Consider the following 15,635-nt stretch of genomic DNA (forward strand, 5'->3'; position numbering starts at 1 on the left):
AAATAATAAATAATTAACAGTAATTAACATGCTTGACGTATGAAGATCATTAGTTCTACTTTGAAATACTGATGGTGTGCCTCGCCCATTTTACGCCTGGCTTGGTGTGCCGTGAGAGAAAAAAGGTTGAAAACCACTGGTCTAGGTGGTGGAGTGTGAAGTTGTGGTGGCAGTGATGAGCAAGGGGCTGGTGTGTGGTTTGGCATCGGAGGTGGTTGGGGAGTGGGTGTGCTTGGGGGAAAATTTGGTGGGTGTAGGGGTGGTGGCCGGAGTTATTTGAGGTGTCGGTGACGTGGTGGGTGGTGGGGGGTGGGTCGGGGTCTCCCAGCAGGGGACCATCCTGCAAAACAGACAGCTTCCAAAACAGACTCCATGCATGTCTAATGGAAACGAAAATAAAGAGGGCAAAGCTTCAATATCTCCAAGGCATTTTAAAGAGAAGAAATAATGCACTATTAATTGAAATTGTAGAAGAGCTGAGGGAACGCAAGAGTAAGTGGATGAGGGAATGTGAGAAGGCACTAAAAGATCTTGACCTAAATACAGAAGGGTTAAAAAATATAACAAAAGATGAACTAACCAGGAAAATATATGATGAGGACACAAAAAGGTGGAGAAAACACATGGAAAATAAATCAAGCTTAGAAGTATATAAAAAAATGGAAGAAAGAAATAGGTGAATAGGTGGAGTAGATGAAATATATGATAATTCACCAGCCTCCATAATTCTGTTTAAATGCAGATCTAATACACTAAATTTAGCAAATAGAAATAGATTCAAGGGAACTGAGACAAATTGTCCGATGTGTAATGTAGAGACAGAAGACTTGATACATTTTTTATTAGACTGCACAGGATATATGGAAGAAAGAACACAACTGGTAGAATTACAACAGCCATATATAGAGGAAAGAAATAATATACTTGGGAACCTCCTATTTAATACAAGTGGTATTGAAAAAAAGAAATTAATAATATTTAAATGCTGGAAAAAAAGAGAAAGGAAAGTGAAGGAGCTCAGAAATTCAGGCGACTGATTATAGCTTACACGTAGTAAGAGAAGAGGAGGTGTGACCACAGAAAGACATATAAGAAAGAGAAAAGAGAAAGAAGGAAATCGTTTAGAGGTGCCGTTGTAAAGGCAATACCTCAACAACATCACATCACAAACAGTAAACATCTAGTGAGTTAGACTTGTTGTGGGTGGGAGATTATAGAAACTTTGATTATTTTTGTTTTTACTTTATTAAGACCGGCTCATTTATCTGGTTGTGGCGTCAGAATCAAGATACATTGTGTGGGACGTACAGTAAGTTACTCTGTTGGTAAGCCTAATGTTAAATTTCAGAACTGAGGGCTTATAGGAAAAACTGGTCAAAATAGAATCGTAGGAGAGCGTGGCATGTTTGTTACATATGGTACCTAATTCATGTATGTTCATTTTGATTTCCTTTCTATATGAAGGATTTTTGGTGAATGTACGCTTTAAGCAGCAGAAAGACATTACCAGTTAAAATTCACATTCCTCAAGCTTGGTTTCAGTTTTTTCCTGGCTGCTTTCAGGGTGGTAAATGACCTTTTCCTGCTGAAAATTTTTTCCTGTTATTATCATCACATTCCTGAAGCAGTACCTGAGGTTGTTTGTTTCCGGCATAATGGAAGAAACCACATAAAGGTGGATTTTGTTTCCCATTTCCCACTAGCTCTTAATCCATGCAAAAAGATTTCCAGATATTCATATGGTTTGCTGGTTGTCCAACAGTATCTGATGAGAAACCTTGTAGAAAGTCTCTTGGAAGTTAAACAGAATGAGGTCTATGGTTTCACCATGATCATACTGTAGTGTGATATACAGTAATGCCTATACTATCCGGACGCCCACTTTCCGGACACCCCATTTAACGGACATTGTGGGCCTGGACCTTCAGAACCCAAAAATGGCCAAAAAACGAAAAAAATCCGCCCCCAATCCAATTTTTTTTCCCTCCTGTAATTTGAAATTGCCGCGCGGCACCGAACAGCTGTTTACACCATGGCCTCTTCCCCCCTTCCTTCCTCCCCCCTCCCCCCTCTCCTGCCAGTATTGCCATTTGATATTTTTCATTACCAAATGTTGGCCAATTTGGTAATGAAAAATTCATTTGGTAATGAATTAGAATAATGCATTACCATATGGATTTTTCACATGTATGAGGATACACAGGATGGAGATGGTGGATTGTCTGCTCTTTCTGATTAATCTACTAGCCTACATAACATGAAAATAATCAACATGCTGTTAATTATAAGAAGAGTGATTGCATGTACTGTATTTCCACTTGTATATATAATTAATGAGGAATAAATGCTAGCTTTACGAATTTGGTAATGAAAAGTTAATTTTGGTACCGGTAATGAAAATTGAGGAGTTTGGTAATGTGGCCGTTGCAATCTGGCAACTCTGTTTCCCCGTCACCAACACTCCAACAGTTACTGCTTTACTTCGATCGCGAGTGGGTGTTTATTACAGTGGATGCCACACGTGCTCGTTTTTTGTGAATAAACAGTGAATAAACTACAATACCTCGCCAGTAGACCACATGAGAATTTACTGTGTTGTGCAATGTTAAGAAATTAGAATTGGAGTGCAAAGGATTAACAGTGGAGTGCAAACTGGCGATTGAAACTGGTGGTTGAAACTGGCATGGTGCAATTAACAATGTGCAGTGTTAAACAATTATAACTCACAGTGCAAGAAATTACTGTAAGTGCAGCACAACACTGGATTACTGTGTGTGCTTCATGAGCATTTTCACCACTGCCAAAGCCTTAGAGAAGGACAGAGGTGCTGTAAGTACCCTGGCTGAGGTACAGACACTTCTAATTCCTCATTCTTTGGTTCCTTTTCATTTATTTCAAGCTTTATATCCATTATTGGCATGAATAGGGTCTTAAATAGGTTTAAATATGTGCTGTGCATGTCCGGTAGGGAGTTATTTAGGTGACTTTCAAAATTAGGCTGGGTTAGGGTCCATAAATACCAGTCCAGGAGCCAGGGACTTGTTGTAAGTACCCAGAATGTTTCATATTGTACTGTATTTTCCATACTTACCTCTAAAACCTCATTTCACTCTTTTATGTCCCTTATTGGTGTGAATAGAGTCTTGGGTGCTATACATGTGCAGTAGGGAGGTGTTTTTCTGAGTTAGGCTAGGTTAGGGTCCATAACTACCAGTCCAGGAGCCAGAGGCTTGTTGTAAGTACCCAGAATGTTAAATATTGTATAAACTCACCTCTAAAACCTCATTCTCTGGTTCTTTTGCATTTGTTTCAGTCTTTTATGTCCCTTATTGGTGTGATTTGGGTCTTAAATAGATGCTATGCATGTCCAGAGGGAGTTGTATAGGTGTTTGTCTGAGTTAGGGTCCATAAGTACAAGTCCAGGAGGCTGGGGCCCAATATCCGGACAGGACCACTTTTGGGACATGCCTTTGGCTCTGTTACATCGGATAGTGGAGGGATTACTGTATATATACATATATATATATTTTTTTTCCAGAAGAGGAGATGAAGGCCTGATTTTAATCCTGAGTGCATAGCCTGTTGGCTGTGTAGAGGGTTGAGGTGAACATTGATCACCATGGTCCTAGAACCAGTCACCAGCAGTAAGGCGGGCACTATTCGCTCCCTGCTTATCAGAGCTTGGCGGGAACGATGGTCAGACCTGCAGTGGGGAATACATATAAAGACGGTGAGAAGAAAACAGTCACTATTTTATGTTTAGGAGTTTTATATAGCAAACTAAAACCTTGCTGTGAGTACGGTACCATGATTATAGTAATTCAGGATGAAAAATGTTACTGATTGAGAAGAAAAGTGTGGCTTATGTGTCAGCGCTGTGAGAACTTTAGAAATGCCGCCAAACACCATTCTTGTATGAATAATACAACTAGAGGACACTTATGATAGTTTCCAAGAAGTTTTGTTTTTTCAGGTGTTGCCTTGGGGTGTGAGTGGAGACATCTACCACTTAGCTGATTACATTCTGCAGCAGGCTCTAATGGGACCCCTGCCAAATACCCTTATCCTGTCCTACCTCAGACACTCTCTTAGTTCTCAGGTAGGTTGAGTGACGTTCCTCCGGTAGGTTGAGTGATGTGGTGTGTCATAATTAAAATTTTATGATGCTGTCATAAAACTGAGAGGTTTTTGTACAATTATGGTTTGTATGAAAGTATGAACATTTCCATCCAGTACTATATTATGTTAGATTTCATTGTACAGTAATATGATTGAATTTTGAACCTAAAAAGTTTTGGGATATCACAGTTTATAATTGAATGAAATATGCTATGATTATTGCTTATGGTCATGTTTATGTTTGTTCATGTGTATGAAATTTCACCAGTATGGTAAGTTTTTAACTTGCAATACTGTATTTTTCTTTTGGTTTTTGGGTTTAACTAACTCTGTGGGAGAATAATGGCAAGACTGAGTGTTTATGGATTTCATGGGAAGCTCTTTCTGAAATGCTGGATATTATTCTTTTGAATTTCTTACTGGTTATGTGAAATTATTTCTTATCTAATTCACACATTAGCAAAGTAATGAATTGCTGTTATTGCAATATTATACTGTAGTTTATATTTTTTTTCTCAGATTGTTTCGTATGGTGGTGTGATTGAGAGCATCAGCAAGTATGATGGACTACACAAACCACACTGTATTCATGCTTTACTCACCCTTCTGCAGTCAATGATGGTACTCCATTAGTGTTTGTGTATCTCATGTGTTTTGCATAGAACTGTACAATTACTCAGTACTTGAGTTATTGCTAAATGTTTTGATAGAAGAATGATGAATTTTAATGATATACAGTACTCACTCGATGTAGTGCTGCTCTCAGGTGTCTGCCCTTTCCTCTCCATCCTTCTTTCCTTCCATTCTCTTCTGTCTTTCTTTCCTTCATTCTTTCATTATCCTTCTGCCTACGGGTGACTTTACACTCCCTCATCTGTCTTTCCTTCATTCTTTCCACTTCCATCAGCCTGTGGGTGACTCTACACTGAGTGACAAACCAAATGGTTTCCTGTACACCAGGAAACCATTTTCTACGCTGGGTGGTAACCATATAACCAAATTTTGGCGCCTGGTGGTTTAGTGGGTAATTATTGCACTCCAATCGGATTGAGGCGGTGAAGGTTTATATCCAAGGGATGGTTGGGGTTGATTGCTCATGTAATGCCACTCAGGGATGAGTGAGGCTGGTCACTCTCATCTTAAATGTCGGGACCAACTGCCTAGCCCCGAGCTCCTACGCTCCTCATGGGGCATTGTAGGATTAGATGATGGATGGATGGATACAGTACTGTAAGCCATTGTGTATAACCATAATGGAATATGTAGCTTTCAGACATTCATTTCATTTGAAATTTGTATTTGTTAATACAGTTTGAATTATTATTATTTTTATTATTATTGTTGTTGTTTGCTGTTATTATTATTATCTTCATCATCGATCTTTTGTTGCCCCATTGGAAGCATAGGAGCCCAGGGCTAGGCAAGTTGGTCCTGATGAAGAGAGTGTATGTGAGTGAGGTGGAGGGGGGGAGGGGGGAGAGGGAGGCTGAGGATGAGATGGAAGGATGGGGTGGAGAGGTATATGAGAGAGGGGGGTGTGAGTTGGGAGCAGGGCAGTGAAATGGCGTGGGACAGGGCGACGTGGAGGCAGTTTGTTTGTGGCCACCCTGAACAGGATTGAGGCATCTGGCAATAGATAGATAGATAGATTATTATTATTATTATTATTATTATTATTATTATTATTATTGTGGAAGGTAGGGGTGCTTACCATCCATTCACTCAGTGTAGTGCTGCTTTGGGTGTCTGCCTTTTCCTCTCTTCCCTCCTTCATCTTCTGTCTTTCTTTCCTTCATTCTTTCCTCCTCCTCCTGCCTGCTGGTGACTTTACATTTCCTGTTCTGTCCTACTTTTGTCCATTCTTTCCTCTTCCTTCTGTCTGTGGGTGACTTTACACTGAGTGACAAGGCAAATGGTTTCCTGAACACCAGGAAACCATTTATTATGCTGGGTGGTAACCATATAATCAGACTATGGTGCCTGGTGGTTTTTTACTCATCAACTTTGTCTGTTTTTAGTAGTGTATCGTATAATATAAACATCATTGAAAATGATAGTATACAGTTTATACCAATATAACCAATTTGGGGGGCAAATAAAATCCTTGGGAATGTTTTTTTTGTGCGTAAGTCCAGGTTTCCCTTGTGGCATTTGTTCTGATCATGTCACACGATTATTATTAGTCATTATTCTTGTCCATCCATCCATCATCCAGTCCTATGCTGCCCCATGAGGAGTGTAGGAGCCCAGGGCTAGGCAAGTTGGTCTTGACATTTAAAATGAGAGTGCCCAGCCTCACTTATCCCTAAGTGGCATTACATGAGCAGTAAACCCCAGTTACCTCTTGGATATAAACCTGCACAGGCTTAATCCGATTGGAGCACCTTAATTGCCCACTAAACCACCAGGTGCCGTAATTGGGTTGTATGGTTATCACCCAGCATAGTAAATGGTTTCTTGGTGTACAGGAACCCGTTGGAATTGTCACTCAGTGCAGAGTCACCTGTAGAAGGAAGGAAGAAGATAGAATGAAGGAAAGAAAGACAGAAGAGGAAGGAAGGAAAAAAAGGAGGGAAGAGAGGAAAGGGCAGTCACCTGAGAGCAGCACTACATTGAGTGAGTGGATGGTGAGGGCCCCCACCTACCACTTATTATTATTATTAGATTCGATGATGATAGTGATGATTTTTAGTCATTATTGTTACAGTACTTACAAAAAATTAGTAAAGTAATGTAATGGTTTCAGAAAAGCGTGTCATGCAGAGGAAAACCTGAGGATTGTCTGATGCTAGCTACTTCCATTGTTGGTGGTGTAAAATGGTTGGCACAGGTGAGTGGAAGTACAGTAAAGTGTCATATCCAGTACTGGTACCTGTACTTTTAACTGTCTCCTTTAGTTATAATGTAGCAAATTTAGTTTTCTGAGTTACTTCCTTGTTATGCTGGTAGTTCTTCTTGTATTTTACTTATGCATGTGTGAACCATCAGGTTCAGTATGGGAGAGTAGCATATGCTTATATTTAGTTTTATGTGGAGAAAACTTTGCATTCAATTTTTGCCACATCCATACCAACAGACCTACAAAACTTTTCTCCATGCTAGGCCTATCCCACTGCCCATTACCGTCTCACCTTAACCTACCTTTTCCTCACCACCCATCCCACCCATTTTATACCTTCCTCCACCCACCACACAGTAAACTTAACTCCTTCATGGCTGCCGGCGTCAAATGATGTTTAGCCGATAAATGGCCGCAGGCGTCGTTTGAGCGCGGCCTATAAAAAACTGCAAACATTTTTGGGAAGTGAACGAACATTCTGAACGTCTTCGGACTGACCTACAATACACTCCCATATACCTCATCGACCAGTTCAGAGCCTGGTGCTGTAATGAGTGGATTTTCAATTTTTCTGCTCCTGGCCATTCTTAAACAAGCAGAACTGCACCCATTATCTCGACCCAGGCAAAAAATATCATCTTTGTCCTCTCTTGCAAATCACACACAACCACCTGTTTACGATTATGAATTAATACAGGCACAAACAAACATTACTTGATAATATGCGAAAAATACAATTTTGTCTTGGTATCTTTACCTATTTGCTTAGGTTTGTTGTACTGGTTTGGATCATTCAATGCAGCACGACTTGTAGAAAACTGTGAAAACTTTCGGGAAGTGAACGAACATCTGGGACATGAGACTGACCTTCACACTCTCACACCTCATCTGTTGCTGCCAGTTCGCCACCTGCTGCTGTGACGAGTGGATGTGCGATTTTTTCGCTCGTGGCCGTGCCTAAACACACATAGTTACACCCATTATCTCGACACAGACAGAAAATATCATCTTTTTCCTCCCTTGCAAAACACACAACCTCCCTGTTTACGGTTATAAATAAACACAGGCATAAACAAAAAAGACATGAAAATAAAAGAAAGATTCATTTTTGTTTGGTATCTTTACCGATTTGGTCGGGTTTGTTGCACTGCTTTGAATCATTTTACACATTCTTTGCCTTTCACAAGCATAACAGGATAGTTTTCTGTGTTCACGTGATGCTTTTGTGGGTGAAGAGAATTTCCTTCCCTTCCTGCTAATCAGCTTGTGCAAGGTGCGAATGGCAGGTCGTCTTGCTTATATCACTGAATATTATTAGGCAACAGCATGTACATACACCTATCTAAAGAGTATGTGTGCAGGGAAGGATCATTGCTAAGTACTGCATATGAACAGTAGCTAAAGCCATTCACATGAAAAATTCTAAATGTAGCAGAAATTTCTTTTGTATAATCACATATGAACACCTGTAGTGTGCTCAGGAAAGGAAATGGTAGCGTGTATATAAGAGAGCTTTGTACTTTGTACAGGTGATGGCATGGACTATACAACAGCTGGTGGACCTGCGCACAGCCCCTGAACATTCGACAAATCTCAGCTTGGCTGCTTCTATTCTTGTCCACATTCTCAGCTCACCTTTCCTCACCTGTATGCTTGAAATTGGACGCCGAGAAGAACCAAGTAAGAATGGAAGTTTACTAATGGAGATATTACATGACTGTAAAGATTGTTTTATGTATGTCAAAACTTTCCTTAACCCCTACACGCCAGGGGTTTTCCGACATTACCCACTCCTCCCAACAGGGGATTTCCATGATTTTGGGAAAAATACCCTTACATCAAACCCTGTTATCTGCCAAACTATATTAGCTAGAGAAAAAATTAAAGATACATAAGACTCACCAACCCTTTCAAATGAAAGTACCTTCAGGTCTCCAGGTGGTCCCATCAATGAGTAAGGATAAGTTAAAGATGACTGGTTTTCTGTGTTTTGGCTGGCTGTTTCCGAGCGCGTGCCACTAGCAGTGACCTTGGACTCGCTGGCCAGCTTTGGCAGCACTGACTGGTGTGGTGATTGTAACACTGTCCAGACTTCCTTTGAGGAAAACTGGAATTTTCCACTCAGTCTTTGACTTTTCATTGCTCACCATCGTAAGGATGAGTCATCACTCTGTTCATGTGGCTCCCCATAGAGTTTTCTGCCCATTTCATAGTGTCACTGTGCCCTGTAGGTGTGTGGGAAAAGAACAGCTCTTTGATTTTCTGTACTTAGTTCTTGCGTCAAATATAATCATTTCCCTCTACTAAGGCATTTATATTTGCACTTGATATCACAGTTATGGGTAATTGCACTTTGAGAAGTAAATGCTCTGGCTGTTTCATGCAGTATGGTTGAGCAGAAAATGGCATTTTTGAGCCACTCCTTGCCTCTGCCTCGCGTTCTATGCGGTAAACTCGCGCATTGAAGGGTTTTTGGTTATGATTTTTGGTCACTCGTGCACAAGGCGAATCGCGCACTGCGATGACGTGCACTGTGCGAGCCTACTGTATATGTAACTCCGTTTCTGGCCGGGATGGTGCTTACCTGGTTTTCCCTCCAAGCGCATCAATTATTGTATTAGTAAACTGAGTAATTTTTTTTTTTTTTTTTTTTTTTTTTTTTTTTTTGCAGGTGGAGAATTTGAAAAACAAAGCAATGGTGTGGTGGTGGTGGTTATTGAGTAACCTTGGTCTGTCTGGCTGAGCAGACCCACCAGCCACAAGCAAAACTGCCTCTGCAGGGTTGCCCCATTCAGCGAACTAATATTCTCTTGCAGTGGACACTGGACAGTGCCTCATCACAGCAAGGTGCAGGAAAGGGGATGGAAATTTGTTTCCTGGATGGATGCCTCATTTACATCTCCACACAGTTTATGGGCACCATAGTAGGCTTCACATCACCCCATTATTTGGTCATATGTAATAACATTTACAAGATTATGAAAATCCCAGCATGGATTTTGTCTCTGTTTGTGGGTGTTTTTCCTGCATATGAATGGTGACTCTGGTTACCAGGCTGGTAACTGGATTTCACTTCATGGTAATACTTTCAGCTCTCCTATTCAGGTCTCTCATTACAAACATGCAACAACTCTTAGGCATCTGTCCTGTCACCTTATATGCAGCAGTTGGTCCCAAAACCTTGCTTTCTCTTCCTAACCTGTATCATTACAAAGTGCATATGCAATGATCACTGCTTCTTGAGTGCAAATTTGACATAAATGCAATTCAGGTTGATACATTTTAAAGTTTTTATTCCTTTCTTACAGCCTTGAAAAAGCTATATCATTGATGAATATCTCTGGTGAAGGTAACTGTTGTATGCTGAACTGTTCCAGCCATGTTACTCTGTAGTGTGATAGCCAGTTGGATGTTTGCTTGTTATGACAAAGAGAGACTGAAGCTGTTTGTGATTGATATACTGTATTTTGTCAGACAGCTGAGAGTTTTGAAGACATAAATGACAAGTAAACAGATGTCAGACAGCTGAGAGTTTTGAAGACATAAATGACAAGCAAACAGATGTCAGACAGCTGAGAGTTTTGAAGACATAAATGACAAGCAAACAGATGTCAGACAGCTGAGAGTTTTGAAGACATAAATGACAAGCAAACAGATGTCAGACAGCTGAGGGTTTTGAAGACATAAATGACAAGCAAACAGATATATGTTCCATTAAACTGGACATTGTTAGCATATTCCTCTGCATTCTTTTTTTTTTCTCTCTCTCTTGATCATACCCACCCATATAATTATCATTCAGAAAATTAGGATGTGATGATGATGATGATGATGATGATGATGATTCAGAAGTAAAACTAAAATATGCAATACTTTTGTTCAGGTACCTGGGGCAGCTGTGTTAAGAAAATGGTAGAAGTTGAGACATTGCTAGCAGGTGCTGGTGGTATTGTTGAGAACAAAGATAATCTTATTAAGACTGTCTGGTAAGTTGCAGTTGCTTACTTTATGACAGAAGTATCTGCTGAATTAATGCATGGATATATAGTTGTAAAGAATATGTCAAGATTACATAATTTGCATAAGGAAACATGTATGAAATACTGGTCTTGTAATGTATGCAACACATGTATTCTGCTGTAACTGAGCTTTAATGATTACACTCTTTTTCATTAATATGAATGGTGTTGTGTACAGCCAACTACGTGATCACCAACCTTTAGACAGTGTGGGGAAAAAGCACAAATTTGATAGCATGAAGGTGCCTCTTTGCCACGCCATGCATAGCCTGGTCATGTTGGAGGTCCTCTCTCACACCACCCGCCATGCCTCAACTTTTGCACAACAACTACTTCTTCTTCAGCAGCTCCAGGTATGCTCACTGTTTCTTTTATTACTGTTCATTAACCCTTTCAGTCTGTTGATTTGTTTTATGGATCATCTTGCTACTTGCAGATGATGTTGTTTCTGTATATCTCTATATACCCAGGTTGCTACCCCCAAAGAAAGGGATAGCCGAGACAGGACGACACACTCCCAATTTACTCATCCACACAAACACACTCATTTGCATCTTAGCCCAAAGGGGAGGAGGGACAGAGTCTCACCGGACCACACCACACAAGGGTCAACTGCGCAGTTCAATCGGTGTCCATCCCCGTACCTGCACCTGACCTGATCAGCTGATCAGACCAAATGTGGGAGAATATCCCCTCAGGTGTGTCGTCATTTATTCTTCCACAATTTCTCTCCAATCATTTCTATCACGCGCAGCCACTCTTCCATGCTCAACAGACATCCCTCTCGCATCCAACACTCTCTTCACACTACTCATGGTTTTCCTCTCAGCCTTACACCTCTCACATCTGATTGGATGATGTTATTTGGATATGTAAACTCCATCCTAGACAACTTACCAGCTAACAAAGCTCCAAGTCCAGATGGAATTCCTCCAATTGTTTTGAAAAACTGTTCCCTGAACTTGCTCCTGCTGCAGCTAAATTATTCAGACTATGCATACGTACCACTTCATTCCCTGATTCTTGGAAAGAAGCCAATATCCACCCAATTACGAAGAAAGGAAATTCCTCTAACCCCCCTGATTACAGACCAAGAGCTATCATGTCTTCTCTTGGTAAAGTGTTTGAAATTGTAATTGATAAGCACATAGGTAAACATCTTGAATCCAGCAGCTTGATTATTGATAGACAGTATGGTATTCACCACAAAAGATCCGCTATTGATATACATAATTTCCTGACTCATGTGATCCATCAGTCAGTTGACCAACTTGAAGAAACTTTTGCAGTAGCCCTTGATATTTCTAAAGCTTTTGACGGAGTGTGGCACCGCTCCTTGCTATCGAGACTCCCTTGCTATGGCCTAACATCTTTTGTTCCTCTGATTTCCACATATCTGAGTAACAGAAAGATAACAGTTTAAGTAGTTGATGTATATTCCCATTTCCACTTGATTAATGCTGCTGTGCCACAAGGATAAATTTTGGCTTCAACCCTATTCCTAATTCAAATGAACCCTTTTGCACACGGTAAGTTTCGGTGAGTTTTCTGGCTCACGATTTTATTCCACCCCTTCTCCACCAGCTCCCCTGCGCAACTATGAAAACACGTATTCTGGCCTTATTTTTGCCACCCAAACATATGTCTATCTATCTATCTATATGTATACATATACAGTAAAAGTCCATTAATCCGAATGGCAGTGGACCGAGAATCATTTGGATTATCATATTTTTCTAATTTTGGGGTGGGACCCCAGAGACAATTTCATGTTTAAACTGAAATTTTACCTAATGGATCACTTTTCATTCATTCATAATACAATATGACATATTAACATTATGTAATACACAAATTTTGTACTTAATAATGTTTACTGAAGACACGAACTGTAATTGGTAAATTAAGAGATGTTATGGGTTTGTTAATGCACCTGTAATGTATAGTGTTGAAAACAGCAGTTGCAGGCAGGTAAATCCAAGTACAGAGAGTAAGTCCAGGATTATTAATAATATGCATGTATTGTCAAAGCACAAAAACTTAATATATATTACTGTGGAAAATTCCTTAAACATACGGTACAGTATACTGTATTTCACTTTGTTTGTCACTTTCACTCAATCGTCCTCAAGCATCAGCTTAGGACTACCTGTTTCTTCTAGAGATCCTAGAGGTGCTTTCTTTGGAGTGTGGGTAGGTGGTCTTGGGTAGTCATCAGTGGATGTACCTGAATGGTTGCTCATGCACTTCAGCTACTCACAGCTATTAGCCTGCCTGACAGTCTGTGCACGTTTCATGTAGAACTCATTTCACAAGATATGGAATTTGGTCACCTCATCCCCATTGTAATGATTATTTTCTTCAATGAAATGCACCAGTTTATCAAAGTATACAGATGCTTCCTTCCATGAATCCTCCATGACAACACTGCTTGGCACTTTGGCACATTTGGCACCCAGTTGAATGTTTTAAGTTTGATTTTTTTTACTTTTGGGAGTTTTTGTCAGCCTTCTTCAGAAATTCAGAATACTGTATTGGGAGTGTTGGATTATCTGTGTTTGGATTAATGGACTTTTACTGTATATATATATATATATATATATATATATATATATATTTATATTTATATCTATCTGTCTATCTATAGCCCGACGCCCTAATCCCGCAAAGGGTAGCCACAGACAAAACGCCTCCAAGTCACTCTGTCACCCACCATTTGACTACCCTCCCCCCAACTCACCCCCCCCTCCCTCATATACCTCTCAACTCCATCCCTCCACCTCATCCTCGGTCTACCCCTCCCTCTCCCTCCCTCCACCTCACCTACATACACCCTCTTAGTCAGTCTTTCATTCTCCATTCTCTTCACATGTCCAAACCACCTCAGTGTATTTCTCCTAATCTTCTCAACCACATCCACATCCACCCCACAACGTTCCTTCACTTCTTCATTCGTCAAACTGTCCCTCCACGTCACTCCACATGCTCCTCTCAAGTAACTCATTTCTACTGCTCTCACTCTTGACTTGTTCCCCTCTTGCAAGGTCCACGCCTCACTTCTATACGTCAGGGTAGGAATCACAATACTATCATGCAGTGACTTCTTAACTTCCGTACTCACCTCCCTATTTCTCATCACTGCTTTCAGTGTACCAACAACTTTCCTTCCCTACCGTACCCTTTCACGCACTTCATCCCCCAAAGTTCCATCCTTACTCATCACACTACCCAAGTACTTGAATGCACTCACATTCTCCATATCCTCACCATCCAACCTCACTGCACACTCTGTGACTTCATTCCTCTCAAACACCATAACTTTACTTTTGTTTACATTAACTTTCAGATTCCTCCTCCAACACACTGTCCCAAATTCATTCACCAAACCTTGCAACTCCCATTCATCTTCACTCAACAATACTGTATCATCAGCAAACAGCAACACCGGAATCTTCCAAATCTCACCCTCATTCATTAGAGCCACCCCCACATCCACTGCCCTACCTTGCGCCTCCTTTACAACCCCATCCATGTATATATTAAACAGCCATGGAGACATCACACAACCCTGTTTCAGTCCCACATTGAGATCAAAGAACTCACTCAGCTCACCATCCACTCACACCGTAGCCCTAGCTCCCTCGTACATACTCTTCACAGCACTCAGCAATTTCCCCTCCACTCCATATATTCTTAATACCTTCCACATACTTTGCCTATCTATTCTGTCATAAGCTTTCTCCAAGTCCATGAAAGCAGCATACACTTTCCTTCCCTTCTCTCGATACTTCTCAACTAAACGTCTTAGAACAAATATCTGATCTACACACCCTTTTCCCTTCGTAAATCCCCCTTGTTCTTCTCCAAGTAGCTCCTCTGTCATATGCCTAACCCTATCAATGAGTATTCTACCATATATTTTATCAGTCACACTAAGAAGGCAAATACCCCTATGGTTACCACATACTTCTCTCTCCCCTTTTCCTTTGTATACAGTAAAGGAACAATTATACCTGATTTCCAGTCCTCTGGAACCCTTCCCTCTTCCCAGGCCAAGCTACACAACTTCCATATCCACTCCACAACAATCTCACCCCCATACCGCAGCATTTCACCACACACTCCATCAATTCCTGGGGCCTTTCCCAACTTAATCTTCATCGCTTCCACTACTTCAGCCCTACTGATCTCTTCCTCCCTCCTCTCATCTCTTCTTCTCCCAGCCATTCCCCAACCACTTATACTCGCACTGCTCTCACTCTCTACATATACTGTATATATATATATATATATATATATATATATATATATATATACACATACTGTATATACACATATATATATATATATATATATATATATATATATATATATATATATATATATATATATATATACACATATATATATATAAACATTTACAGTGCTCATCAAAATTATCGAGCGCCTACCGCCGGGCGCGCATTACTTATGGCCAAAAAAAAATCACCCATTTCTGGGGGTAAAAATTGAGCCACAAGTTTGTTGTGCTAGCATGATGTCACGCTACCCTGAGGCCTTCCAACGCGCTGGTTGGTGCTGGTTGGTTCCCGCCTCAGTTGCCCACGGGCTGCCTGAGAGAGGAACTCTGCTGCGTCTCCCTCTCTTTTGGCGCCATT

The 15,635-nt window shown here is 40.6% G+C and overlaps 1 protein-coding gene across 1 annotated transcript in view; it reads left to right on the top strand.

Annotated features, from left to right (window-relative positions):
- Positions 1 to 3,609: 3,609 nt before the first annotated feature.
- The window catches only part of LOC145390046 (mediator of RNA polymerase II transcription subunit 24-like), a 59,135-nt gene continuing 47,109 nt past the window's right edge, over positions 3,610 to 15,635 (top strand). The window contains 7 exon segments of the mRNA XM_080265124.1: positions 3,610 to 3,730; positions 3,974 to 4,099; positions 4,639 to 4,740; positions 6,866 to 6,949; positions 8,488 to 8,638; positions 10,842 to 10,944; positions 11,156 to 11,330. Of these exon segments, the coding sequence (XP_080121250.1) occupies positions 3,620 to 3,730; positions 3,974 to 4,099; positions 4,639 to 4,740; positions 6,866 to 6,949; positions 8,488 to 8,638; positions 10,842 to 10,944; positions 11,156 to 11,330 (852 nt within the window). The 5' untranslated portion in view covers positions 3,610 to 3,619.

The sequence above is a fragment of the Coenobita brevimanus genome, unplaced genomic scaffold (assembly GCF_032717465.1).
Source record: "Coenobita brevimanus isolate Jiangsu-jjx unplaced genomic scaffold, ASM3271746v2 jjx.HiC_scaffold_2767, whole genome shotgun sequence".
Classification (NCBI taxonomy): domain Eukaryota; kingdom Metazoa; phylum Arthropoda; class Malacostraca; order Decapoda; family Coenobitidae; genus Coenobita; species Coenobita brevimanus.